The sequence below is a fragment of the Squalius cephalus genome (genome assembly GCF_949319135.1).
Source record: "Squalius cephalus genome assembly, chromosome: 4".
NCBI lineage: Eukaryota > Metazoa > Chordata > Actinopteri > Cypriniformes > Leuciscidae > Squalius > Squalius cephalus.
The window spans coordinates 30,626,273-30,652,723 of NC_137125.1; the positions used below are offsets into that span (position 1 = coordinate 30,626,273).

The following is a 26,451-nucleotide window of genomic DNA, read 5'->3' on the forward strand; positions in this document are numbered from 1 at the left end:
CACGAGTGAGTTCAAATGTTAATTTCCTTTGTTCTCTCAGAGAATTGCCCTCTCTTCCAGTTTTCCCAGACTATATATATATATACACTCACCTAAAGGATTATTAGGAACACCATACTAATACTGTGTTTGACCCCCTTTCGCCTTCAGAACTGCCTTAAAAGGATAGTTCACCCAAAAATGAAAATTCTGTCATCATATACTCACCCTCAAGTTGTTTCAAACCTGTATGAATTTCTTTTTTCCGCTGAACACAAAAGAAGATATTTTGAAAAATGTCTGTAACCAAACAGTTGATGTGTCCATTTACTTCCATAGTAGGAAAAAAAATACTATGGAAGTAAATGGACACATCAACTGTTTGGTTACAGACATTTTTCAAAATATCTTATTTTGTGTTTCAGCAGAAAAAATAAATTCATACAGGTTTGAAACAACTTGAGGGTGAGTATATGATGACAGAATTTTCATTTTTGGGTGAACTATCCTTTTAATTCTACGTGGCATTGATTCAACAAGGTGCTGAAAGCATTCTTTAGAAATGTTGGCCCATATTGATAGGATAGCATCTTGCAGTTAATGGAGATTTGTGGGATGCACATCCAGGGCACGAAGCTCCCGTTCCACCACATCCCAAAGATGCTCTATTGGGTTGAGATCTGGTGACTGTGGGGGCCATTTTAGTACAGTGAACTCATTGTCATGTTCAAGAAACCAATTTGAAATGATTCGAGCTTTGTGACATGGTGCATTATCCTGCTGGAAGTAGCCATCAGAGGATGGGTACATGGTGGTCATAAAGGGATGGACATGGTCAGAAACAATGCTCAGGTAGGCCGTGGCATTTAAACGATGCTCAATTGGCACTAAGGGGCCTAAAGTGTGCCAAGAAAACATCCCCCACACCATTACACCACCACCACCAGCCTGCACAATGGTAACAAGGCATGATGGATCCATGTTCTCATTCTGTTTACGCCAAATTCTGACTCTACCATCTGAATGTCTCAACAGAAATCGAGACTCATCAGACCAGGCAACATTTTTCCAGTCTTCAACTGTCCAATTTTGGTGAGCTCGTGCAAACTGTAGCCTCTTTTCCCTATTTGTAGTGGAGATGAGTGGTACCCGGTGGGGTCTTCTGCTGTTGTAGCCCATCCGCCTCAAGGTTGTGCGTGTTGTGGCTTCACAAATGCTTTGCTGCATACCTCGGTTGTAACGAGTGGTTATTTCAGTCAAAGTTGCTCTTCTATCAGCTTGAATCAGTCGGCCCATTCTCCTCTGACCTCTAGCATCAACAAGGCATTTTCGCCCACAGGACTGCCGCATACTGGATGTTTTTCCCTTTTCACACCATTCTTTGTAAACCCTAGAAATGGTTGTGCGTGAAAATCCCAGTAACTGAGCAGATTGTGAAATACTCAGACTGGCCCGTCTGGCACCAACAACCATGCCACGCTCAAAATTGCTTAAATCACCTTTCTTTCCCATTCTGACATTCAGTTTGGAGTTCAGGAGATTGTCTTGACCAGGACCACACCCCTAAATGCATTGAAGCAACTGCCATGTGATTGGTTGATTAGATAATTGCATTAATGAGAAATTGAACAGGTGTTCCTAATAATCCTTTAGGTGAGTGTATATATATATGGGTAATTCTTCAACTATGGTACTCTTTGAGCTAGAGAGTTTCAGAAAATAAAAACATTTCTACAAACAGTTTTTTAGTATCAGTTGGTTGCTCAATCTGTCTAGAAACCTTCCCTTAAGTTGGCTGTGATGATTTGCATTGAATAATATATATATTTTGCCATTTTTATCAGACAGTCCAAGAAAACGGTCATTTCCATCACATAGCAAAACATGTGTTTTGAAAAGAAAATAATTAAATATCTTCTGTTATAAATATATTTGATTAAATAGCACATACATCTCTGATGAAATTTGTAATTTATTTATTTTTCATAAATGTAACTGTAAAGATTTTACAATGTTTACACTAAAAAACACCTAAAACTAGATCACTGGAACATTTCATTTACTTATCATAGCTCAAAATCATGTATTTCTCAAAGTGTATACACATATCTTACCCCTAACTGCACAATTATCAACACCACTGAATATAGTTGTTTTGATTGTATGTTTTTTATGTTTTACTTTAAAATATGTGTTGTGGTGGAAATGACATGGCGTGGCAGAGGAGACAGTGTGTGGCGGAAATGACATAGATAGGCAACTTCCAATTAAAAACTATTTTTCTACTGCTCTATGGTGAACCAGAGCAAATCAATAAGCAACAACATTAGTGAACAAAAACATATAATCAATATTTTTAAATGAAAAACAATTCAAAAAATGAAAAAAACATGAATGTGTTAAAAATCAGCAAATCATTTCTTCACTGCTTTCTACATGCTGAACTAGAACAAACTAGTACAAACTAAAGCAAACCCTTTATGTCATCATTGCCTTAATATAACCTTAATATAACCAGTTGAATATAATGTTGAATAACAGATAAAATAGGCAATATTTAAGTGGATCTGATTTTATTCTTTCTCTATATGATCTTGACCTCTGTGCTGTGGTATTGCTTGCCATCTTAAAGAAAGAGCCAAGACATCATGTCAAACTTACTTATCTATTGTTCTCTTATTTACCAACAATTTACCAACAATATTGTAACAATAATAAATAATCAAATATTTCCTTACTACCTTAACTTAACCTTTTCATGCATGAATTATGATAACCTCAGTCAGGTTTTTTTTTTTTCTATGTGTTTTTATTGCTCTTAGGGCATGAAAAACAAGATTTGAATAGGTTTTTTTGTTTGTTTTTTTACACATTTTTCAAAGAGATTTTCAGATGTCCACTTGAGGGGACAGCATGCGTTTATAGTTTAAACTGAAGAGATACTGTATTAAACATACCGTAATACAATAATCAAACAGATAAAGTATGTGTATTTAACAAACTAATCAATAAAATTATATCAAATCATGAGAAAACTATAAAATATATACAAAAAATATATAAATGCAAAATATTGCAAAGGCAGTTGAACTTCATACAAGTTGCACTTCGTGTATCTTTGATATCAGAACATGAGGACGTGATTCCATCAGAATTTTCTACAGCCTGTCAAGGTACAACTGTGGAAACCACTCAGATGCTCCCTCCAGTGCACCAGAGTATGGAGATTTACCCTTATTAGCTGATAATTCTGATTATGTTCAAGACGGACATGCACATTTCTATCATAGCCCTCCTCTGAGAAAACCTTGCGATACGTTTTTTTCAATCTCATCTGAAATGATCAGTGTTGGGGGTAACGCATTACAAATAACATGCTTAATGCATTCAGATTACTTTTTGATGTTACAAGTAAAGTAATGTATTACAAGTAACATGCATTACATAATCAGATTACTTTTTGATGTTACAAGTAAAGAAACGCATTACAAGTAGCATGCATTACGTAATCAGATTACTTTTTGATCTAACAAGTAATGCATTACAAGTCACATACATTATGTAATCACATAACTTTATTTATGTCAATGAAAATTACATTCTAATAATACAAATACATTTATTTACAGTCAAAAAAGTCACTGCAGATTAAGTATTTTCAAAAACAATATTCACAGTATAAGTATGAACTGTAGCTGAAATATAGCCATTGATGCATGACGTCCACTACAGTGGACAGATGATTAATCAGATTTTTCTCCCAATCTAAAATCAAAACTTGGAAAATGTAACTGTGATATGACTCATTAGATATTGCTTGATGCTGCAATATATTTTTTTTACCTACAAGAGTCTCCTAGGATAGAAGGAATGGGCGGATATTCCGGAGCAACTTTGCATGTCTGACTGACCCTTGGCCATCTTGGTTTGGAGGGGGAAAAAATCAAAACACAAAGGCTTTCCACTTGGTTGCAATGTATAGGATGATGCATCAGGGTCCAATGAAGAGGATGATGTGCAACTAAGCCATCAAAACCCGTGCAAATTTAAGAAAATGCTTTTTTAATAGCTGTCCACTGCAGTGACCACTATGCATGAAAGGGTTAATTAACTATATATGTTTTTACATTAAAGTTTTAGTATTATAGCCCAAATAATTTGCTGTTTAGCACGAACAATATCATTTCACTTTTTAAAAAATTGATTGCAGTACGACAAGAGGCTTGTTAAAATAAAGTAAATACAATCTCCTCAGTCCTCTGAAGATCCCGAAAAAAATGTCCGTTGGTGCTTCAGTGACTACTTCGCTCAGAGAACCTGTCAATCACAGCTGTCAATCATGACGTTACACCACCGCATCACGTAACTAACTAAAAACCAACTTATTTTTGAAACAGACACTTGAACTTACATCAGCGTGATAAAAACGACAGCAAATGAAAGAAACCACCTTTGGAAAAAGATATTTGAAGTGTAATTTAATTGTTTAGTTGGTCTCACGTCCCGTTGAATAACATGGGGAGGCGGGGCTTATGACCTATACTAGGACCAGTCACCGGGGGGCGATCGAGACGTTTTGGCTTCACTTTTAAGGGCTTGTGCGGCACGCTTGAGTGCAGCTTATGAACCATGGCGTTAACCTGAACTGCATTTCAGACAGTGCGTGACTACAGCTTGTTAATAAAAGTTTTTTGATCGATCCATTTCATACAATCCGCCTTCATTTAGCAAGTGCATTTGCACACACACAAAAAAAAATACAAGTTCAACTTTTTTTTGTGGATGCTACTGATAAAACAGCTTCGCCGAGACTAGAGACATGCATTTGTTTGTGTGCATGTGTGTGTGTTTGTTTCTTTTATAAGTTTCCCCGTATATAACTTCCCTAAGTTATATTATCAGCATTACAATGTGAGTAAATGTAGCTGTGTAAAATGTAAGGGATGATGCCACCCTTCTAGACAATGTGCATTTACGTTTAAATTGTAACATATTTAATGGCATGGAATTACAGTGTAGTTAGCTCACTATCTTAGGCTTTTTCAGTGCATTAGGTGAAGTAAACTGATAATATTAGTGATTCTCATTTATCAAAACACTAAAACCGGTACCGTTTTGGAGAGAAATTAGGTATTTTTTAATTTCTCCATTTAACCCATCTCATGGCGTGTGATGCTGAACTATTATGAGTTTCTAAAGATTTCTGAATTCTTTGCACAGTTATGAACATTGATATTTTATGAGCAACAATATCAGGCTCAGTGGCCTTAAACCTAATTTTAAATGTATTTTTTTCAAACAATATGATTTAAATGGTGATGAGTGTACTGATTTGATGCATTTTAAAAAGATGGATGATAGCTATTCTTCTACCTTTCTGACAAAAAAAACAAAAGATAATGTCAATTACAGGTTGTGCAATGTTTTTTTTATTTATTAATTGTAGTGTACAGTGTTTATTATAAGGGGGTTGAATCCGCAGCTCAGTACTTACTACTCACTACTCACCTGTTCTCACTACTACTTTTAAATAAGCTACTTTTTTACTCTTACTCAAGTAGTTTTTTGGACAAGTACTTTTAACTCTACTCACACTACATTTTTTTGCAATGTAATGGTACTTTTACTTGAGTATGTTTTTTTCAGTACTCTTTCCACCACTGATGATACCTCTGTATGGAAATCCATCAGCCAGTCTTCAGTTACTAATTCCACCAGTGTACCGATATCCACCACCGATATCACGGGCTCACACCCCTGGCCAGACTCACTGGAGGTTTGCCCCGATCTAGAACAGGGTCTTCAGGGACTCAGGGTGCAGGTGACAGCAAGATAACAAAAATCTTTAACAAAATAAATTATGGCTCTCCTGAGCCAGGACGATCACCTTAACCCTTTCGTCCATTTTGGGCGGTCTGGTCATCTGTCGCAGTGTGTTTGCAGGCAAACAGATGAATAAAGTTCCCAACGAAGTTTAATGTCAAGTAGACTCAAAGCCTGGCAAACAGGCAAAACACAACTTAACGTGAACAGCAGGAACTTAAATGCACAATAGTGATGAGATGAATAACCAACAGCTGATTGTTAGTGTCCATGGTTACAGATAGGTGGCGGTACAGTCAAAGGAACACAGGAACTGAAGAATTACAAACTGAAAGTCCAAGAACAAAACTAAACAGAACAGAATGGTGACAGTCTGATTTACCTAAGAACATTGGTTAAATATGTTTAACATTAAAAAGGATGGTAGAAAATTAAGGAATTTAGGAACTGGATTGTGTTAAATAGTGTGAAAACACAAAATTTTATTTTATGACTTAGATTCTTTACTGAACACCATTATTACATAATTTACATTATGACACAAAAGACTTTACACGGTTGTTGGATAGATCAAATTAAAATAGCATGCGTTTTAATGCGTCTGACAGAGTTGGCACAAATTGAGTTATGAAGTGAATAGATGTACATATTTAGTTAAAAAATAAAAAATAAACATTTTCTGATAAACTGTTCCCTAACACGGTTCATTAGCCGAGACCTTGATCTACAAATATATCAATTTATAATAATGTATTATTAAAAAATAAAAAACTAACTTCTAAAATATGTTTTGTACCTTATCTCAAGATTCAGTGATTTAATAGTTTGGGCTCTGTTGTTAATTGTAACCTTTAATATTATAGTAATGTGCAAGGGTTGCCTATAGAGTTTACAGATTTATTTAACCTTAGTAAATTTTTTATCACATCATGTCACACCATTGTGATCACATCGCACACAAAGTAAACTAAAAACACCTCAAATCAGTGATGATTTTGATCGAATGTTAAGCTATTACTCAATGTGCAGCTGGAACAAGCCCCAAAGATAGCCATATTCAAGTTCAAATTGAAAGCATGTTTACAAGTACATTCACTTTATACCTTTATTTATATAGTGATTTATACAATACAGATTGTTTCAAAACAGCTTTACAGTAATAACAGAAAAGTTATGCATTTCGGCTGTTGTTCAGCTGAAGCCAATGTTGATTCAGTTCCATTGCAAAAATCATCAAATATTAAATTCGTTCACTTCATCTATAAGGCAATGCTGCAAAAAATAAAATCATCTTCCAGCTCAGTTCAGTTCTAATACAACAGCGTCAGTAGTCAGATCAAAAATATTGTTGAATATTACATTTTCATCTCTTACTAAAGATGAATGAAATAATGTAGTGCAATGTTCATTATTTATGTAAAGATTTTGTCCGTTTAATTATAATCTTATATAAAAGACAGTACTCCCAGTATGGGAGTTTATTGGATTTAGAGAAAATCACCCCAGTCTGCAGGACTTGCTGATCAACAGTGAGAGCAAAAGGGACAAAACCACCAATCTCCATTTCCATCATCCTGCAGATTTCGCCACTGTTCAGAGAATAAGTTGTTTGTGCTAGTCCTGAAATGGGAAATGTTACAATAAACCGTTAACTGCTGATGTCTTTCAGTGTTTTGTTTTTATTTTTACATCCCTTGATGCTTTTGGTCCAAAATTGTGCTCATTTTGATAAAAACGTAAGAATTATCGTAGGTTTACTTAAAATATCTTTAAAATGAATATTTTGTTGTATTTTTACAGAGCCTGTTCTTAAAAATATTCCATAAATCTCAGAATTTTATCATTGACTTAATTCATTCTGAAAATTTGACAAGTTGCCAATGTTTTCTTTTAAATGAGTCTACAAAGTTTTAAGTCCAAAGGCTTCAACAATGTATTTTACAATGAACAATGTATTTCAATTTGGGTATGCCATTTATTGGATTTGGGTTACAAATGGGGATGGGTTAAGCTATTAGTTGTGTTGTTTAAGCTTATTTATAATACTGTTGACCTTAACAATACTTTCTCTCTCCTGGTTAGTGTCAAATAAGCCAGTCTCAATTGTTTTTAATTGTATGCAAAAGAGTGATTCATTAGCTAAAAAAAAAAACACATTCTTTTCAAGATTTCAATAAATATTGCAATATATCGTTACCGTGAATTCTTTTGGCCACGATAACCACAGTGTGAAAAGTCTAATACTGTGACAGCCTATTTTGCATTGTGCTATTTCAGAACAAGTCAGAAGTTTAACTAATATTTTGATTCAGAGGAAGCAAAAAAAGAATGGAATGACTCCTCTAAACAATCGAAATTAGAGGAGTCAGTAGTGTTATGTATATATGAAGAAAATAGAAAGTCTCAAAGCCTCATCACATTCAGAATTCCACAATTTCATGAGTTTGCAAATGACTTTTCAGGTCTCTTTGATATGTGAAACTCTTCTCGCACTGAAGACATTTGAAAGGCTTCTCTCCAGTGTGAAGCCTCATGTGAGTCTGAAGATTTCCTTTAAGTGTAAAACTCTTTCCACAATGAGGGCAGATGAAAGGCTTCTCTCCAGTGTGAAGTTTAATGTGAGTGTTTAGGCTTCTTTTATGACTGAAACTCTTTCCACATTGAGGACATATAAAACAATACTCTCCTGAGTGAATCCTCATGTGGCATTGAAGGGTTTCTTTACAACTGAATCTCTTTCCACACTGAGCACAAATGCAAGGCTTCTCTCCCGTGTGAATGTTCATGTGAGTATTAAGACTTTCTTTTCGTGAAAAGCTCTTCCAACACACATTGCAGATGAAAGGGTTTTCTCCAGTATGAATTCTCATGTGGGCATTTAGGTTTCCTTTATGTGTAAAAAACTGTCCACATTGAGTGCAATTGTAAGGCTTCTCTCCAGTGTGAACTCTCATGTGGGCTTTAAGGTTTTGGTTTTGAGTGAAACTCTTTCCACACTGAAGGCATGTGTAAGGCTTCTCTCCAGTGTGAACTCTCATGTGGACTTCAAGGTTTTGTTTTGAATTTAAACTCCTTCCACACTGGAAGCAGGTAAAGTAACTGTTAGATTCGGTCTTCTGAGCTCTTTTTCGTGAGGAAGTCATTTCAGTCTTTTTGGATTTTTCTCCAGTCATGAAATCATGATGTTTCTCATTCTGATTTTTCTCTTCCATTTCATTCAGTTCTTCACTCTCCTCTTTTAGTGACATCAGGTCTGACGTAAAAAAAAAAAAAAATACAAATAAAAGTTAACCCCCCACAAAGCAATAAGAATAGATCCATTACAAAATCACTGGACAACATAGACCATGAAATTCTTATGGAGAGCATTAGCATGGTTTAGGTTCTATCTTTCGGAGTGCTAAAACTTTGCTTGCTTAAATGAAGAAATGAAGTGACACAGGGCTTGTATTAAGTCCTATGCTTTCTCCTTTTATACTCTTTAACTATAGACACACATTATCATTAGCTTTCACTGTTTTGGCATTGATAAAAATGGGGGGGGGGGGGGGGGGGGGTAACAAATTAAGTGATACTTCAAAAAAGTGAAGTGGCAATACAACAGTTCAATAAACAAGAAGTTTAAATGAACAGACTTACATTTTAGACAATATTGTTAATATTGTTAAAAGAAAATAGTTCCAAACAAACCCACATTAGAATCGTTGCATATCCAAGGAGCACACAGAGGTGTTTTGTTAATGAATGATCCAGCGTTGTTGAATTAATCGAGTGAGTCAATGATTTAAAGGGTTAGTTCACCCAAAAAGGAAACAATTGTCATCAATTACTTACCCTTATGTTGTTCAAAACCCATAAGACTTTTATTGATCTTCAATACACAAATAAAGATATTTTAAATAAAACTTGATAGATTTCTGTCCCTCTATTGGGTCTATGCAACTACCATTTTGCCGATTCGAAAAATTAATAACGATTGTAATACGAATCCATATGAATCGAATGATTTAGTAAAATTTTTTTGAAGAGACTCGATTATATATATGCCTAAAAGCCTAAAATCAATATGTTCATCATATAAAGCATATATGTATGCTTTATATGATGAACAAAATTGAATTTAAGCTTTTATTCACATATAAACATAGATAAGCAAACATAAACAGAAGCTCAACTGAACCTGCTTGAGACGCAAGAACAAACCTAATTGTTTTCAACCTCAAACGATGTGTAACACGTGAATGAACCTCACTGGTTCTTGCTGAAGCTCAAATGTGCTGCGTGACAAGAATGAACCTCATTGGTTCTTGCTGAAGCTCAAATGTGCTGCGTAACACAAGAATGAACCTCATTGGTTCTTGCTGAAGCTCAAACTTGCTGCGTAACACAAGAATGAACCTCATTGGTTCTCGCACGTCAAGCAAACATGCTTGACCTTCCGTTTACCACAACTGATGTGTGAGTTGATGAATTTAGGCTTTTATTCACAAATAAACATTCAATCATGTAAAATGATCGTGTCTCGTCAGAAAATTTTGAATAAACTGCACAATTCATATGGATTAGTTTAAAGATCTCTTTTTGGTAGTTGCATGGACTGTCAATGGAGGGACAGAAAACTCAGATTTCATTAAAAATATCTTAGTTTGTGTTCCGAAGATGAACGAAAGTCTTACAGGTTTGAAACTACATGAGGGTGAGTAATTGAAAATGAAAAAACAAATTTAATTTTTGGGTGAACTTTCCCTTTAATGACCCATTCATAGACAATCTTGTAGTTTCATATTTAAAAGTATTGTTTCAGTTTTTCATATAAATATCTATCCATTTATTTTTTTGTATGTTAACATTAGTGTCTGTGGTGCCAAGTATTTTATGAACGGTAATGAATGATTTTGCAAAGTTATTTTAATCTTCTATACAGTGTTTTAATAATATTAAGCTGATGTGTACAAACAAACGTAATGTTCTAGACAACAAAAGTAAAGTTAAACTCACTTGATACTGTTGCATAATCAGGGGTTCTCAAACTTTTTGAGGCCAGGGGGACCCCTTATAGGGTAGAAAACTTTTCCCAAGGACCGCCTCATAAATATAATGGTGATTAAACCCAAAGTTATTGTTAGATGGGAGTAATGAACACAATATGCTTGTTTAATTGGCTAAAATGGCCCCCATCTGTTTATATGGACTTTCTAATAATACAGCAGCACTAGATCAACCTTAGAGGGCAATTTTTAAGGTTGCAGTAAATCAGTTTAAAGGGCAGTAGCATTATATTATTATATTCAAAATTAATGTAAAATATCAGTAGATAAAACTAAATGTTTACAGACATTATAAACATGTCTTTTAGTTGCCCATGTGTTTATTTTATAGTAGCCTATAAAAGAAATGATAGTTGCATTCATTACAAACAACATTTATTTTAAAGCCTAAACAAAAGCATATAAAGCAAAACTGAAACTGCAGTTCTTTCGACACAAATCCAAATGTTTCCATAGTCACATATATTTGGATGCTAAACTATTATTTATTTTGTAAACAAGGCTTTGCACTTCACCTGTGTCCCAATACCCACGTAAAACATCATCCTTCACATGCGCATTTGCGTTTTGAACAGAACGTGAATTGCTTTCTGGATCGAAACTATAGCGTACTTGCCTCATAGACACGAGAACTAAGTCAATAAAATCTTTAAGTAGGCCTATCTACTTTTAAGTTTTAAGTCTACTTTTAACATCCTACCCATGTTTAGCTTATTTGATGTTAAATGCATATAAGTCACAACACCTTTCAGATGATACAAAAAACAACAACTTATAGTCCATAAAATAAGTTTTTCAGCCCCACTTTGAGAACCTCTGGCATAATTGATATAAACTTTATTTGTTTTCAATTCTTAAGTAGATATAGGGTTTAAACTTTAAAGGAATACTCCACACAAAAATGAAAATCTCTCATTTACCTCATTCTTATGTCATCCCAGATGTATATGATTTACTTTCTTCAGATGAACACAAGGAAAGATTTATGTCAAACATTAACTCATTAACCTGTATGCCAGTTGGGTCGACACAATTGTTTAAAATTTGTATTTTTCTCTTACACACATACACACACGTTTATTATTTTTATTTAAAAAGCTTTTTTGGCTACTTCCTTATTTTCTTTACTTAATGTGTGATGTCATAATATTGAATGTCATAACTGGAAATAGGATTTTTAATAGCATACTAATAGCATTAGTATTTGTCTCATGTGATCTCAACATTTCTGTCCATGTGAGGGACCCGCTCCATGTCAAATAAAACCACTTTAATTAAGCCATTCATGTGACATTCTTCAAAAATATCATTCATTTCTGTAGAGGCATTTTAATAAGGTTCAAAGCTTTGAGAATGAAACCAACCTGTTTGTTCCTCAGTATCTTCAAGTTTCACTATGAGTATTTCTTCAATCTTCATGTCTTCACTCTCCTCTTTAATAAATGCCATCTTTATAATAGTGTGTCACGTGGATCTCAGCTGCTTCAGGAGTTTTCCTGTGTGTTTGGACACTCTGTCATGTACAGGATGAGGCAAAATTAACAGAAATATAAAAAATCCATCCTAAATCTCTGGGTGCGTCTCAATAAGCTCCTTAGTTCAGTAGAGAGTAAATGGTCTCTAATTATCATGATTAGAGATACAACTTAAGAACACACTGGAATGGTGAATATTATATTATTATTATTAGTAGTAGTAGTAGTAGTAGTATGATGTAGTGTATTGCAGACTGAGACACTATCACAACTAAAAAGAGGTTTGAGTCCACATTTAAAATTCAGGTACAAGTCAATGCACTGACTTTGTTCAATTTGCACACTAAATAAGGGGTCCTAGAGGGAATGAGGTCCACCCACCACAGTTTCACAAAATCCTGCGGGAATACAGCTAGATCTTCTCAAATGGTAAACATCATCCAGCCCGAAATCTGCTCGATGTTAAAGAGTTAAGCCATTATAACATAATATGATTTTCTGTAAAGCTACTTTGTTTTGTGGGAAGAAAAAATGATTTGACTTGAATGAACCAAGTGCAATATTCCTTTTATATAATAGACACTAAATCTATCATTGTAAATTATAAAGGCACATTTTGGTGTTGTTTTAAACTCAGTTCCACTTTCACCGGAGTTCCATTGTTTTTCTTCCACGCTCTCATCACTTGCTAGTGCCCGAATTCGTAAAATGAGACGCATCTTTTCTGGTACTAGTGTTGTGGGGCTTTGCTCACAAAAATGACGTTCATTCATTTTAGATAAAGCAAAACAATTAATTTACATCGTTTGTATATAAAAAGTGTAAACTGAATGGCTTAAACACATCATTTTAAACAGTTAAAAACACAAACCTTTCTTCTGCGAATTGCAGGAGGAGGAGCGCGGCGCCGCCGTATGACGTCATATTATCATGTCAAAATAAAAGTCCTATTCACGTATTAAAATATCAAAGCCAGGGGTGAGGGGTCGGAAACTTTTTTCAATAACAAGCCAGTTTTTTCCATTTTTGTTTGATGCTTTTTTAGTGCCACAGTAAAAAAATATTATTTTACTTTTATAAAATGAGCAAGGATTAAACATGAGCCAGATTATTCAAAACAAAAAATATGCAACAATAGGTAATATGTTGCAATTTGCTATTACAGTATTAACTGCAAATTTAATTTTGCACGATTTACTAATTTACTAATTCACTAATTCAAGCGCACAATTTACTATTTCGTTCCTTCGATTTGCTAAATCATGCAGACGATTAATTAATTTGTTCCCTCGATTTATAAATCGTGCGCACAATATAGCAGATCTAGAGAACGAAATATTAAATCTTGCTCACGATTTAGCCTACTATTATTTCCCTGCATGTCATGTGAGGGGCTCTGTAGAAATCCGGGTTTGGTTTTGTTTTTAAAAATTTCAAACCGAATTTATTAACTATACAATAAAGACAGACACGTCAATGTTAAGAAAGACTGTTAGTGTTAATGTAAGGTTTGTTTATTGTTAATGTAATATTGTGTTAATGTATAGTTGAAACTTTACATTCATGACCCACTTAAGTATGGAGTTAACCCTTTAAGCCCTGAAGGCATTTTTAGAGTTGTTTTTTTTTTTTTTTCTGACTGACATACACAAAAGTAAAGACTCACAACTCCAAAACTATAGCAAGAAAAGTAAAAAAGGTAGGTATCGTTTGATAGGAAACTTTTTAACTTTGAGGGGAAAAATCATCACATTTGGACATTCTCATATATATATGTATATATATATATATATATATATATATATATATATATATATAAGGGATAATGTATAGAGAGGCGGTTGTTATAGCGAATAACAAGCCCGACAGGCTGAACGAGACCCCGACGCGAAGCGGAGGGGTCTTGACAGCCTGAAGGGCTTGTTATTCGCTATAACGACCGCCTCTCTATACATTATCCCGCTTATTACATGGCTACCTACAAAATAAATAAATAATTTGACACGAATTATTGATTTAAAAAGGAGTTTATTGATTTAAAAACGATTGTATTGCTTCCGCCAAAGAAAATAGTCCGTTCCGCGTCCATAGCAACGCGCTGTTTTTCATGGCAACGGTCTGTTATACTCCGCAGCGGTCTGTTATAAAGAAATAACAGACCGCATTCTACATTGGAATTCAGCCAAGCCATGTAATAAATATATATATTTTACATATATTTCTTATTTGACATGCAAAAACATGCAAAGGAAATATGGAGGACAATTTTTTTTTTTTTTTGGTGATATTCCCCTACATGTGAGCTGCATCTTAATCAAATGTGGTGATAGCATAAAGTAATCAAAAGTTACAGCATTTGGAACCAAGGTAGCCTTTTTGTTTAGGACTTGACACCCCCCTAATGGTCATTTTTTAAAAATAAAAGTTTTTTTTTAAACCTTCGTTAATTATGTGGTGAATTGTGTGAATTACAATGCTGGTAGCTATAACTCGAAGAAAACCTTGCATTCAGTCATTTTGCATTGTTTTTATTTTTTAACAGTTTTGATTATCCCATACAGCAGTAAAACAACTGGCAAAAATCAAAATTCACGATGTTTTTTAACATCAGGTTGTGTCCATCCATTTCACGAATACAGTTCTTAATGTCTGATCGATTGGATTGAACCACTGTGGCTCTGTGAGGTCAGTGCATTGAGGTACATTCCTGCATGAGTCACGGAGCGTACCACACACCACAAAAACACTGACATGGAAGTCCCTAAAAAGCTTTGGGCTTGTGTAGAAATTGTCAACATACAAATGATAACTTCTCCCCAAGAATGATGGATCCATGAGGCTGCTGACAACATCATGTGAGAGACCCTGCCCTGAAGTGAAGCGGCTCTTTCTAGTGTAAATGGCAAAATCACTGGTGTGCCCATTGCTGGAGTATGCAAGCACAAACAGCTTCACACCTGACTTAGTCACCTACAAACTTCTTGTAAAGTAAATTCCTTTACAATTTCAGGAAGTAAATTCCTGCAATGCAGAAAAATATCCTATGTTCACAATAACATATATTTTGAAATGTGGTTAAGCAAATTACAAATATATTGTGAGGTTCACTAGCAAGGTGACTGTCTCTACCTGGTCGATCTTCAGCCAGGATATCCTGTCTTGTTTCAGTGTACTTTTTTGCTATGGCAAGTTTCGACACATTCGTCATAACTCTAGCGAAGCTCTCTCTGAAGTGATGACAGAAGCTGCTTGGTGAAGGATGGATATTCGGTCAACCTTATAAAAAAAATTGTAGATTGTATGTATGAAGACACGATTGAAAGCAATTGTATTTCATAAAATGCTGTTAGGTTTTAATGTAGCCTTTACAGATATATTTTCAGAAATGTTTATCTTCCTTGTTTTCAGTGACAGCAATAGACAAATAGGCATGACTTTGATTTCACAATTTCCAAAATTATAATAGATTGCTTCCCTGTAACATTCAAGTGTTTTCTCTATACTCACTCCAGCAGACGTTCTTAAGTATGGGTATTTTTTTGAGTTCATCCTCCACATTCCTTCCATGATTTCTCAGCGTCTCCAGGAGAATGTTTGTGCATAGACAGTCAGGATGTCTGGATGTGTCTTCTGATACTCGCTTTGTAGCATGTTCACATGGGCCTCAACAGACGTTGAATCCTCCCCAACACAAGTTCTCCATGCATGTAATTTTCTGCACACTAACGCAAAATAAAACAGTTATAGACTAATAACTGTAAAATACACACAGACTTGAGTGTGTCCAAATGTGTGGAAAACGAGAATAGTCATGGCAGTTTAGCTTAACTCTATGAACGCCTGCTATGCATGCTAGCTAAACTGAGATAATCCAAAAGACAGTGGTGCTTATATTACACAGCCAGTGTTCTGAGACACGCGCTTAAGTTCACACAGAACGTGTCTTTGCGTCTAAAAATGGGAGACTATTTAAAAAAAGGAATAGTTAAAAAAAAAACGCAGCAGAGAACGCGAGCTCTCGCCATGTTGCCATGCCAACTATCTTCTTTAAACAAAAGCTTCAATGCTTGCCCCGCCTCCGAGGTCTTCTGATTGGTTTACTGTTTTGGAAGTGACATTGATGAGTGGCGCTGCATATAGACCCCTTTTGCGCCGACGTCACAGTTACGTCACGGCGCTAGCTGGAGGCAAAACAAACGGAAAACTGGAGGCGGCCAATACAAACCAGCACAGATTCGGCTACATAATAAGGAGCTTAAATTATTATTTTTATTATTAAATGTTATCTTGTTGTGTTATTGGGTGCAAGAATCAATGAAAAATGAGTATGCTGTATCTGGAATTTTTATTTCTAGAAAATATCCACATCTTTAAAATTGCACCGTAATATGTCACTCTTTACATTGTCGTCTTTTTGGCGCTGGTTAGGTAGAACTGCGGATCGTACACACAAATCTTTACATGACCATTCAGCACATAGTTATAGGCATCTAAAGATTTATATGTCCTCAGTTTCTCTATCGGGCAGGTGTAGAAGTCAGGCCACTCAACTGTCGGTAGCGTTAACGTTAATCCTGTCAGATCGTCCATCCATTGACTGAGCGTGTACGGGTCGGCCAGTCTGGTTCCGTCCGTTAAAATGAAATTTTGCAAATAACAATCGCGGTCCTGGACAGTGAGTGACCTTGCACATTAAGTTAAAACTGGATTTTCTTCAGTCATTGTTAAAAAAAACAAGCTAACAAACTGGCAAACTAGTGTTAGTGAAGCGGCCAGAGGGATCTTTCTGCCTCCAGCTAAGCCCCGCCCACACAAATACGTCACCATGTTTACCAACTGTAAAAGGGTCTATAAAGGCTGAAATTCTTTTAACTTAACAGAGTCTTAAAAACGCTGCGCTCATGTGCGAGACGCAGCAGAAGACGCGAGACTGTAGCGTATGGATGAAATCACAATGACTGACTCATTCTAAGTGTAGTGGGTTGGCAGTGTTTATATATATATATTTTATTATTGTGACTGACGTCACAGCAGAATGCGTGTCCAGCGTAATTTCCGCCTAAGCGAGTTAAAGGGTGCGTGGCGCAATATTGTGGGGGACACGCACCTGGTTGTTTGGTGTGGCATTGCTGCGAGTGTGAAGAGCTGCTGCATGCTGAGGGTATCGCTTACCTGTTTATGTTGCCAATAATCCCCGGTAACAAACCTGGCATCGCGGTCATTCACTTGGAGCTGTACGTCTCATATCGTTCAGTTTTTCCTGTTCATGTTGCTGACAATTCCTGGTAGCAAGCTTGGTATCGTGTTCGTGACTGGTGATATGACATGATCGGTATAAAATAGGACACTGTAAGAACACCAGCTCAAACGTGAGGGGAATGTACAGTTATTGATTTACTAATTTTCATTTATGAATTATTAATAAATCAATAACTAATCATACTGGCTATCACTTACACAATTTAAAATTACCCAAAAGGTAATATACAGCCCATATAGTTGGATCTCTGTATATAAACAATCAATCACAACGAATTACAATTAATTATAAATGCACAGAGGGGCTATATCAAATCTTGTGAATGCCTACCAAATCAAATTGTATCAGATAATCCGTCTGTCCGCCAGACGAATCATGCGATGTTCTTATCAACTCTCAATGAGAGATATTCTTATAAATTCTCAAGAAAATGTATTCTCTTGGCCACAGAGAATAATTGTATTGTTCACGAGATTATTAACTGGTAGGTCACTCACGAATTTATCGAGCTTGTAGCTATAAGATCGAACACATTTAAGAGGCTTTGTTCTGTGAGCAGCAAACAGAGACGATCAAGAGTATAATAGTTTTTTTAATAAAATGCGATTATGAAAGTAACGTTACAACTACATCTAACAAAGAATATATATATATGGGACAGTAAAATGAAAGTAAAATAAACAGAAAGGAAAAACACAGATTACAGAATAGTAAACAAATCACAATGTGCCTTTGAGAACCAGCAAAGTATCAAAATCACCTTAAACAGGGAGATGTAATACGCATTTAAATCTTGGTAAGAGATCAAAAATACTTGCATTGAAAACCTTGTGGTTGGAGGTGGACGGCGAGTAGCCGATGCCTGCGTGTCCGGTTGAAACGTTCTTTGGCTCTTCCTGAGTGTGCGTCGGAGCGGGAGTTTCAAAACGGTTCTCGTGTGAGCTGCTAAGACTTGATTTAAGTTCGTTTCACTTTGAGGTGTAAGTGAATGAACACTAGACTATTAAAACAAGAAGTCGGAGTTACGACTAAAACAAAACAAAGTTTAAGTAAAATAAAATAGAGAGAAGACGAGACGAGTACAAGGATGACGAGACTAAGGAACAAGAGCGTAAGGAACAAGAGAGCGAACACAGAGTGTGTTTCGTTTTTTCTAGGATGCGACGAACACTCCTCCTGTGGAGTGTCCGGCCAATTGGAACGTGACATTCCGAGCGGGAAAAACTTTCTTTGTCTTAGTTCCCAGTTTAATTTGCATGTTTTATGGCAGTGTTATTATTTGATCAGTTATACTCTAACGATGGTAAAAATAGTATAATACATTTTACCAGATCCTGATGCATATATTTGGTTTCAGTACAAGGAGAGCTTTACGTGGATACTAAATCAGGTATGGTTCGAAGGTACCCGTCGAGATACATTCTTATTTTGTCAAAATAAGCTTAAAAAGGTTCAGCTAACAGGCCAACAGGGGCGGAGCTACGTGGTGGCCAGGGGGGGCCACGGCCACCACTGGTCAAGGCTCGGCCCCCCTGCCGGCCCCCCCCCAACATCGCGGCCCCACCCCCAGTCTGAGGAGGAAAATTAATTAAAAAACCCTCCTGCACAGAAACGTCTAAAATAAGCTGAAATATATGCATTATTATTTTTTAATCAAGTCATTTGTCACTTACGCTACAAGACCCATATTAGCAACATGTTGGGTCACGCCCCCATCAACAGTGCAAGACATAACGTGCCTGCATTCTGACAGCGCTTAATGGAGACTAGCAGCTAACCACTGGATACCACTGTAACTAACAGGTGAGTAAGTTTGTGATACTTGAAAGCATAATTGAAATGATAAGATCATTATCTTCTCACTCAGTTTAATGTGTAAGAATGTGTCGACATAGAGGAAGGGTGACAGAGTGAGTTGAGTTGAGCTGCTGCTGTTATTTTTGCAAACTTGTATGATTATCTCTGGCTAGCGCTAGCTATAGCTAGCTTAAGTCAATTCCAATGTGTCACTTAGGGCCGTTAGTCAACGCGAGAGACGCGCTCCCTTTCATAGTCAAAACAGTGAACGCAAGCAGACGCCAGCGTCACGGGCGATACGTGAAATACAATACACCGTTCACGCAACAGGGTAGTAGCGGAGTCAAAGCACTGAACGCCCGTCTATTTCGCTTCAAAAGCTCGCTTTCGCTTTGGACGCGCGAATGGATTCAAAATGTTCAAGAACTAGACGCGAATTTGACGCTCTATTCGTGTTTGGTGTAAACGCAGCATAATAACAGGCTGCGATGTCAAGTTTGCAATCCTGGAATGTGTGTGTCAGAGAGAGAGAGGCGCGGGCGTGATCGAACAGTGGAAACATAAAACATACACCGTCACTTTGTTCATATGTGATAGATTGAAATATGTATTTTATAATTACCAAAATCTGTAAAACATTAACAGCACTATAATCACGCTATTTTGAATGTGTGTTTAAAGGTTTATAAAACTGTAAATAATTATTTTGTATGTAATTTTGGGTTCATCTGCGATCTATTAGTTTGGCGCAATGCAACGTGAAATCGATTACTCTTGACTTGTTGAACACTAGGGGGAGAACTCGCGGGGATTTTCCATTACACATAAAGTTCAAGTGGAGAAATATCAAGCGAGTTTTATGATTAATCTTCTCCCCCTCTATTCAGGTATTAATGCCAGTTGTGTTAATTTAATGTTGTAAATAGTTTAAGCAATTGCGGATGTGAGTATTGATATCGATTGCATGTCGAGTTAAATGTTTTAAAGCTCATTAACGTTACCTCAGAGCTCCGTTTTGAGCGCGAGGCCTACATAAGGGCGCGAGGGCACATATAGAACATTTATAGTGCGTATGTGGTATGTACATTTGTATTTAATTTTTAAATCAGTATATTTACTGCTGATTGTTTGATTCACGGGTTTGGAGAAATGTAAAATGTGAACGAGAAAGAGAATTTTAGAGATCTATGCATGTTTAGAATGTGTTGGTACTAGTTTATCTATTCATCTAAGGAGTTGATATCCAGATAACTACAAAATGCCTTAAAAATACTTAATTGTATTTTTTTGTACACTTTAAACAGTGTTATGGATTAGAGGTGCACATTATTAACAGCACATGTGACCAACTGTTAAATATGTAGCAGCTACGTTTTCGCGACGTGTAAAATCCATAGGCCTATGTCACACTTCCTGCTTCCGGAACACGGAGTAGTAATTCAGAACTTCCGGTCGACAGTATTTCTCATTAAGGATTTAGATTATCAGCCATAATGTCTAAACCATCCGAGGTAGACTGACCACGACTCGCTATGAGGTTGTGAAACAAAGGTTTTTGCTCCTGTAGAAGCTATAAGTTCGTATGAAATCAATCTTGTTTTAAGAAAAACATGTTTTATTCGTGATCTTATGAAAAAAAAAAAAAAACACTACCCACAATCCTAAGCGTAGCAGCAACGTCTGCTGATTGGTCCAACTCGCTGTTACCATAGAAACGTTTACCTTACTGGTGAACGGCTAGAGCTATAAAACAATGGCAGGCTACACCCGCAGCTGTTGTTGTAGTGTACCGGGTTGCTCTTACCGGGTTTCCACTTGAGAGTTTTCATTTACCATCCAAACCACACCGTCATATGTGACTTCAGGCAGGTTGCGGGGAGATTTGGTCCAGCGGTATCTATCTGACTCCGCCATTGTAAAAAGCTAACTGGAAGAGCCGTATCCCTACTAAAAGACGTAGGCCTACTTCCGTTCTTCAATTTTTTTGTGACATAGGCCTATTGTAGACGAATGGTCTATTTTTTTTTCGAACGTATGCACCGCTATCACGTCTGGTGTAGACTAGCTACTTCCATTGATTATAGTGAAAGCTATTTGTTCCAATATTAACCAACTACAGCAGACGCCAAGTGAACAGAACACTTCAGTTACGTGCCTGGTGTAACTTAGCCCTAATTCATAGATAACAGACTGTCGTTAGTTTACACTTGAAATTGAAATAAAAGCAGTCTATAGTTAATGTTATGTAAATTTTTCCTTTAAAGATGACACAATGAAAAGGATTAGTGCCTCAGAGGGAGACAGGAAAATCCATGCTTTTTTTGCCAGCACACGCACCAGAGACCCGCAAGCAGCAACAAGCACGACAGAGCTAGAAAGATGTGTCAGGGAAACAGAAGGAGCTAGTGGAGAAAGCAGAGCAGGTGCAGAAAGGGAAGGAGCCAGTGAATGTTCAGGAGATGAGTTGTCAGAGACAGAGCAGGAGAAGGAGAGTGATTCTGGGAGAAGAGAACAAATAAAACTGAATGAAGCAGCAGGCACGCATGATACCTGCCCTCCAGGTACGTGGTTATCAGTAGCTGAAGAATGGGACAGGGTTGGTCAGGTTATGGCAAACAAAAATGGTCCCACTTTATATTAAGTGGCGTTAAGTACTATGTACTTGCATAAAAAAATGAGTACAATGTACTTTTTGTGTTCATTTTGTATTGTAAAATACTTTTGCTGCTATTGATGTGTGATACGGGTAAAGTTAGGGACAGGTGTGGTGGATTGGGTAGGTTTAAGGTGTAAGGGAAGGGTCAACTGTGTAATTACAAATGTAATTACATAAATTAATTACAGCTGTAATTACATGCAGGACATTTTAAAATGTAAGTACATAAAAACATGTATATCATGTTTGTATATCAATATTATTGATCAGTATATTGTATATCAAATGATTAATTTCAATGTAAGTACATAGTACTTAACGCCACTTAATATAGAGTGGGACCACAAAAATTAATGGAATTCTATGGTGTTTTACAGACATTTCCATGTCCAGGGGTGAAGCTCCAGCACAACCTCAACTCAATTTCCCCAAGACACTCCAAGGAGACCGAAACAGGAGCTTCAAGGGTGAGTGGTTTGCAGTCCACCCCTGGTTAGAATACTCCATAAGTGAAGACTCTACCTTTTGCTATGCCTGCAGGCATTTCAGTTTACCTGGCCATGTTGAGTCTACATTTACTTCAGGTTTAGGTTTCAAAAACTGGAAAAAAGCTACCTATACAGACGGAGGGTATGCTGCACATAGTAGATCTGAGCATCACAAGAATGCCATGTTAGCATGGAAAGAACACCAAATTGCAGAGAAAAATCAGGGCTCTCTAATGGGACAGTTAAATAAAGAGTACAACAGAACTGTACAAGAGAACAGGGGGTACATCAAAACTCTTGCTGAAGTGGTTCTTCATTGTGCAACCGAGAACATTGCTCTGAGAGGGCATCGTGAATCCGTGGACTCAAGTAGGAAAGGGAACTTTTTGGGTTTGTTGAATATCATAGCAAACCATGATGAAAAGATTTTGAAAAAGATGGATGGTCCCAGAAATGCTAAATATACAAGCCCTGACATACAAAATGAGGTTTTGTCATGCTTAGCAGAGATGGTGCGCACATCAATAATAAAAGAAGTCAAGGAAAGTGGTGCTTTTAGTATACTTGTGGATGAGACTAAAGACAAAAAAAAAATGGAACAAATGTCTTTTGTTTTGAGATACTATTACAATGGTAAGATTCACGAAAGTTTTTTGGAGTTTGATGTAGCACAGAAGCTAGATGCGGAGAGCTTGACAGAAAAAATAATTCACCTCTTGTCAAGATATGGTCTAGAATATAAGAGTAACCTTGTTGGGCAGTCTTATGATGGGGCTGCAGTCATGAGTGGCAAGCACAGTGGTGTGCAGGCCCGAATTAAGGAGGTAGCAAAGCAGGCTTTCTACGTTCACTGTAATGCTCATTGCCTCAATCTGGTGCTTGTGGACACTGTGAGAGGGATCCCAGAGGCTGAATGCTTCTTTTCCTTATTAAAACAGCTGTACATCTACATGTCTGGATCGGCAGTGCATCCCAAATGGTTACAGGTGCAACGGGACATGTACTCAGGTGCACCGAGAGAGTTGCCAGCATTGAGTGACACACGGTGGGCTTCCAGATATTATGCCTGCCGTAATTTGTGGGATAGGTTGCCAGCAGTTGTAACAGTGCTTGAGGAACTGAGTAATGAGAACAGTGGTGAGAGGTCAGTAGGTGCCAGAGGTCTTTTGCCTCAAATTGATTTCCAATTCATTGTATTTCTTGCCATATTTCAGAAACTTTTGGGAGATGCAAAATTACTATCAGACATGCTCCAGTCTTCCTCTCTTGATTTGGCCAAAGCAGTGGACCTTGTGGAGGCACTTATTAGTACTTTTGAATCTTACAAGAGTGAGCAGATGTTTGGTGATTTGTGGGACACTGTTTTGGAGCTTGCAAAGCAATGTGATGTCTCTATAGACACTGCTCCAAAACGTAAGAGAACACTAAGTTCACAGCTACATGGATGCCATGTTATGTCAACTGTAGGCAGCCGAGAAACAGGCAACAGTAAAGAGTATTACAGGACAGGAATCTTTAACCTGGTTTTGGACCGGATGCTCTGTGAGCTCAGGAACAGATTTTCCAATCAGAATTGTGACATAATGCATGGGATACAAGCTTTAAATCCAAGTAGCAAAAGCTTCTGTGACAAAGATAGCCTTTTTGCATTTGCCAAATTGTATGGGTGTGACCTTGTCGACCTTGAGCATGAGCTCTACCAAATTAAAAGAGTTTTAGATCGTAAGTTAAAACAAGGGATGCAGAGACCACCTACAATTGTAGACCTGGCAGCTTTTATTGAACCGTATCAGGAGGTCTTTGATGTTTTCTTCAGGCTTTGCAAAATTGCACTGGCAATACCTGTCAGCACAGCTGCTTGTGAACGCAGTTTTTCCTGCTTGAAGCTTGTCAAAACACACCTGAGAACTACAATGGGAGAGGATAGGCTGAGTGATCTTGGGGTGTTGAGCATAGAACATAGGAGGGCGGCGTCTTTAAATTTAGATGAGTTTGTTGATCGATTTGCTAGTAATCATCACAACCGGAGAATACAGCTACTGTAAACTAACAGTTAAAGGGATAGTCCACTTTAAAATGAAAATTCTGTCATCATATACTCACCCTCATGTTGTTTCAATCCTTTATGAATTTCTTTCTTCTGCTGAACAGAAAGGAAGATATTTAGAAGAATGTCAGTAACCAGACAGTTTCTGGTCCCATTGACTTCCATAGTAGGAAAAAAATATAGTATGGAAGTCAATGGGACCAGAAACTGTCTGGTTACTGACATTCTTCTAATATCTTCCTTTCTGTTCAGCAGAAGAAAGAAATTCATAAAGGATTGAAACAACATGAGGGTGAGTATATGATGACAGAATTTTCATTTTAAAGTGGAGTATCCCTTTAAGTAACCAGCATCTGTTTATGTTATACCTGCCAGTTCTGGAGCATAAACAGCCTTAACAATGAAGAGGACGAGCTAGTAATGTTGTTCATCTTACATCTTTTGTTTATCTTCTAGTTTTTCTGGCCTACTTACTGTAGAGTGTATTATGGGACATGAGTATTGCAATGTTATTACATGTCTGTTCTATTTAGACATCTTATTTATTGAGATTTAGACATATCTGCTCTCAGCTTCTCACACTGACACTCTCAGATATTTCTCAAGAATAACAAATAAGCAAACAAAAAGACAATTATATAAAATGACTTGCATGGATCTCTCTCTCTCTCTCTCTCTCTCTCTCTCTCTCTCTCTCTCTCTCTCTCTCTCTCTCACACACACACACACACACACACACACACAAAAGAGTGCCCCTTCTAGATCTGGTTTGTCAGTGTGTTAGAGCTGTCTTCAGTACTGCAACCCATAAACCACCAGTGCTGTTATCATTGATGCAGTATGCAAAATCGATATCACTATGCAGTAAGCTAGTGATATTGTTCATTGTTTGTGATATTGTTGTAGTCTACTACTGTTTGTAGTGATACTGTTCACTTTACATTGTACATATTATTGATATTTTTTCTTCTTCTAGTTTTTCTTGCCTACCTGTATTATGAGTTTTCTTGCCTAGAGTGTATTATGGGGCATGAGCCTGCCCTGCAATGTTATTAAATGTGTGTTCTATTTAGACATACTATATGCTCTTATTTATTTGTGATGTAATGTTTTTTTTTAATATGTTAATGTTATCACAAATAAATTGAATATTGCACTTAAAATGCTATGGTTTCGTTTACCTAAATAAATTATCACCTAAATAAATTATCGCCTAAAATGACAATTCATATTGTGTCTTTGTCATTTGCACTAAAAACATCCCCGTCTCATGTTAATGTCCCTAACCCCTCACATAATCATGACACATCGCACTCGCACATTATCTAAGCACCCATCCCAATAACATGGATTATCAATAAGACATTTTTATTGACCATAAGGAAATTCAATCCATTGTTTATTAAGGACTGACGAGCCGCGGGGAAAACCGCTACTCTCAGAGTGACGCTGTGCGTGAGTTTTAAAATAGTAGTTTTTGACAATCAAGTGCCACCCCAAATATAAGACTGGCCCAAGCTGGCCCCCCCAGAAATAATGTCCTGGCTACGCCCCTGCAGGCCAAATAACATAATTGCATCATAAGTTACCAAAAGGTGGTATTCACAAATGGGGAGTGAAGATTGGACTTTTAGAACCTAAACCTGACACACACATAATCTGGTTAACCATAATATGCTAAATCTGAAGGTTTACAGGAATACAAAAGACAACCACATAAAAAGGAAAAATCAGGAGGTGGGAAGAGTAGATACATGTTTACACATTTATCTAGTGGTTATACATATAGAATATATAGGAGTAACACTTTATTTCTCCTCTCCCAGAATCTCAGTGAGATTCCCAATTTGCTGACATTCCGTTAGGGCCATAAAATAT

General features: G+C 36.7%; 1 protein-coding gene across 2 annotated transcripts; it reads right to left on the reverse strand.

Annotated features, from left to right (window-relative positions):
• Positions 1-7,944: 7,944 nt before the first annotated feature.
• Positions 7,945-13,242, reverse strand: LOC307157115 (uncharacterized protein). Of its 2 annotated transcripts, none has more exons than XM_079868886.1 (3): positions 13,197-13,242; positions 12,215-12,363; positions 7,945-9,055 (listed from the first exon to the last, which is right to left on the reverse strand). In XM_079868886.1, the coding sequence occupies exons 2-3, from the start codon at positions 12,297-12,299 to the stop codon at positions 8,223-8,225; spliced, it is 918 nt and encodes a 305-aa protein (XP_079725012.1). In that variant the 5' UTR covers positions 12,300-12,363; positions 13,197-13,242; the 3' UTR covers positions 7,945-8,222. The 2 variants fall into 2 exon arrangements, with proteins under 2 accessions (XP_079725012.1, XP_079725011.1); XM_079868885.1 differs by having other exon boundaries at positions 12,707-13,231.
• Positions 13,243-26,451: the final 13,209 nt, after the last annotated feature.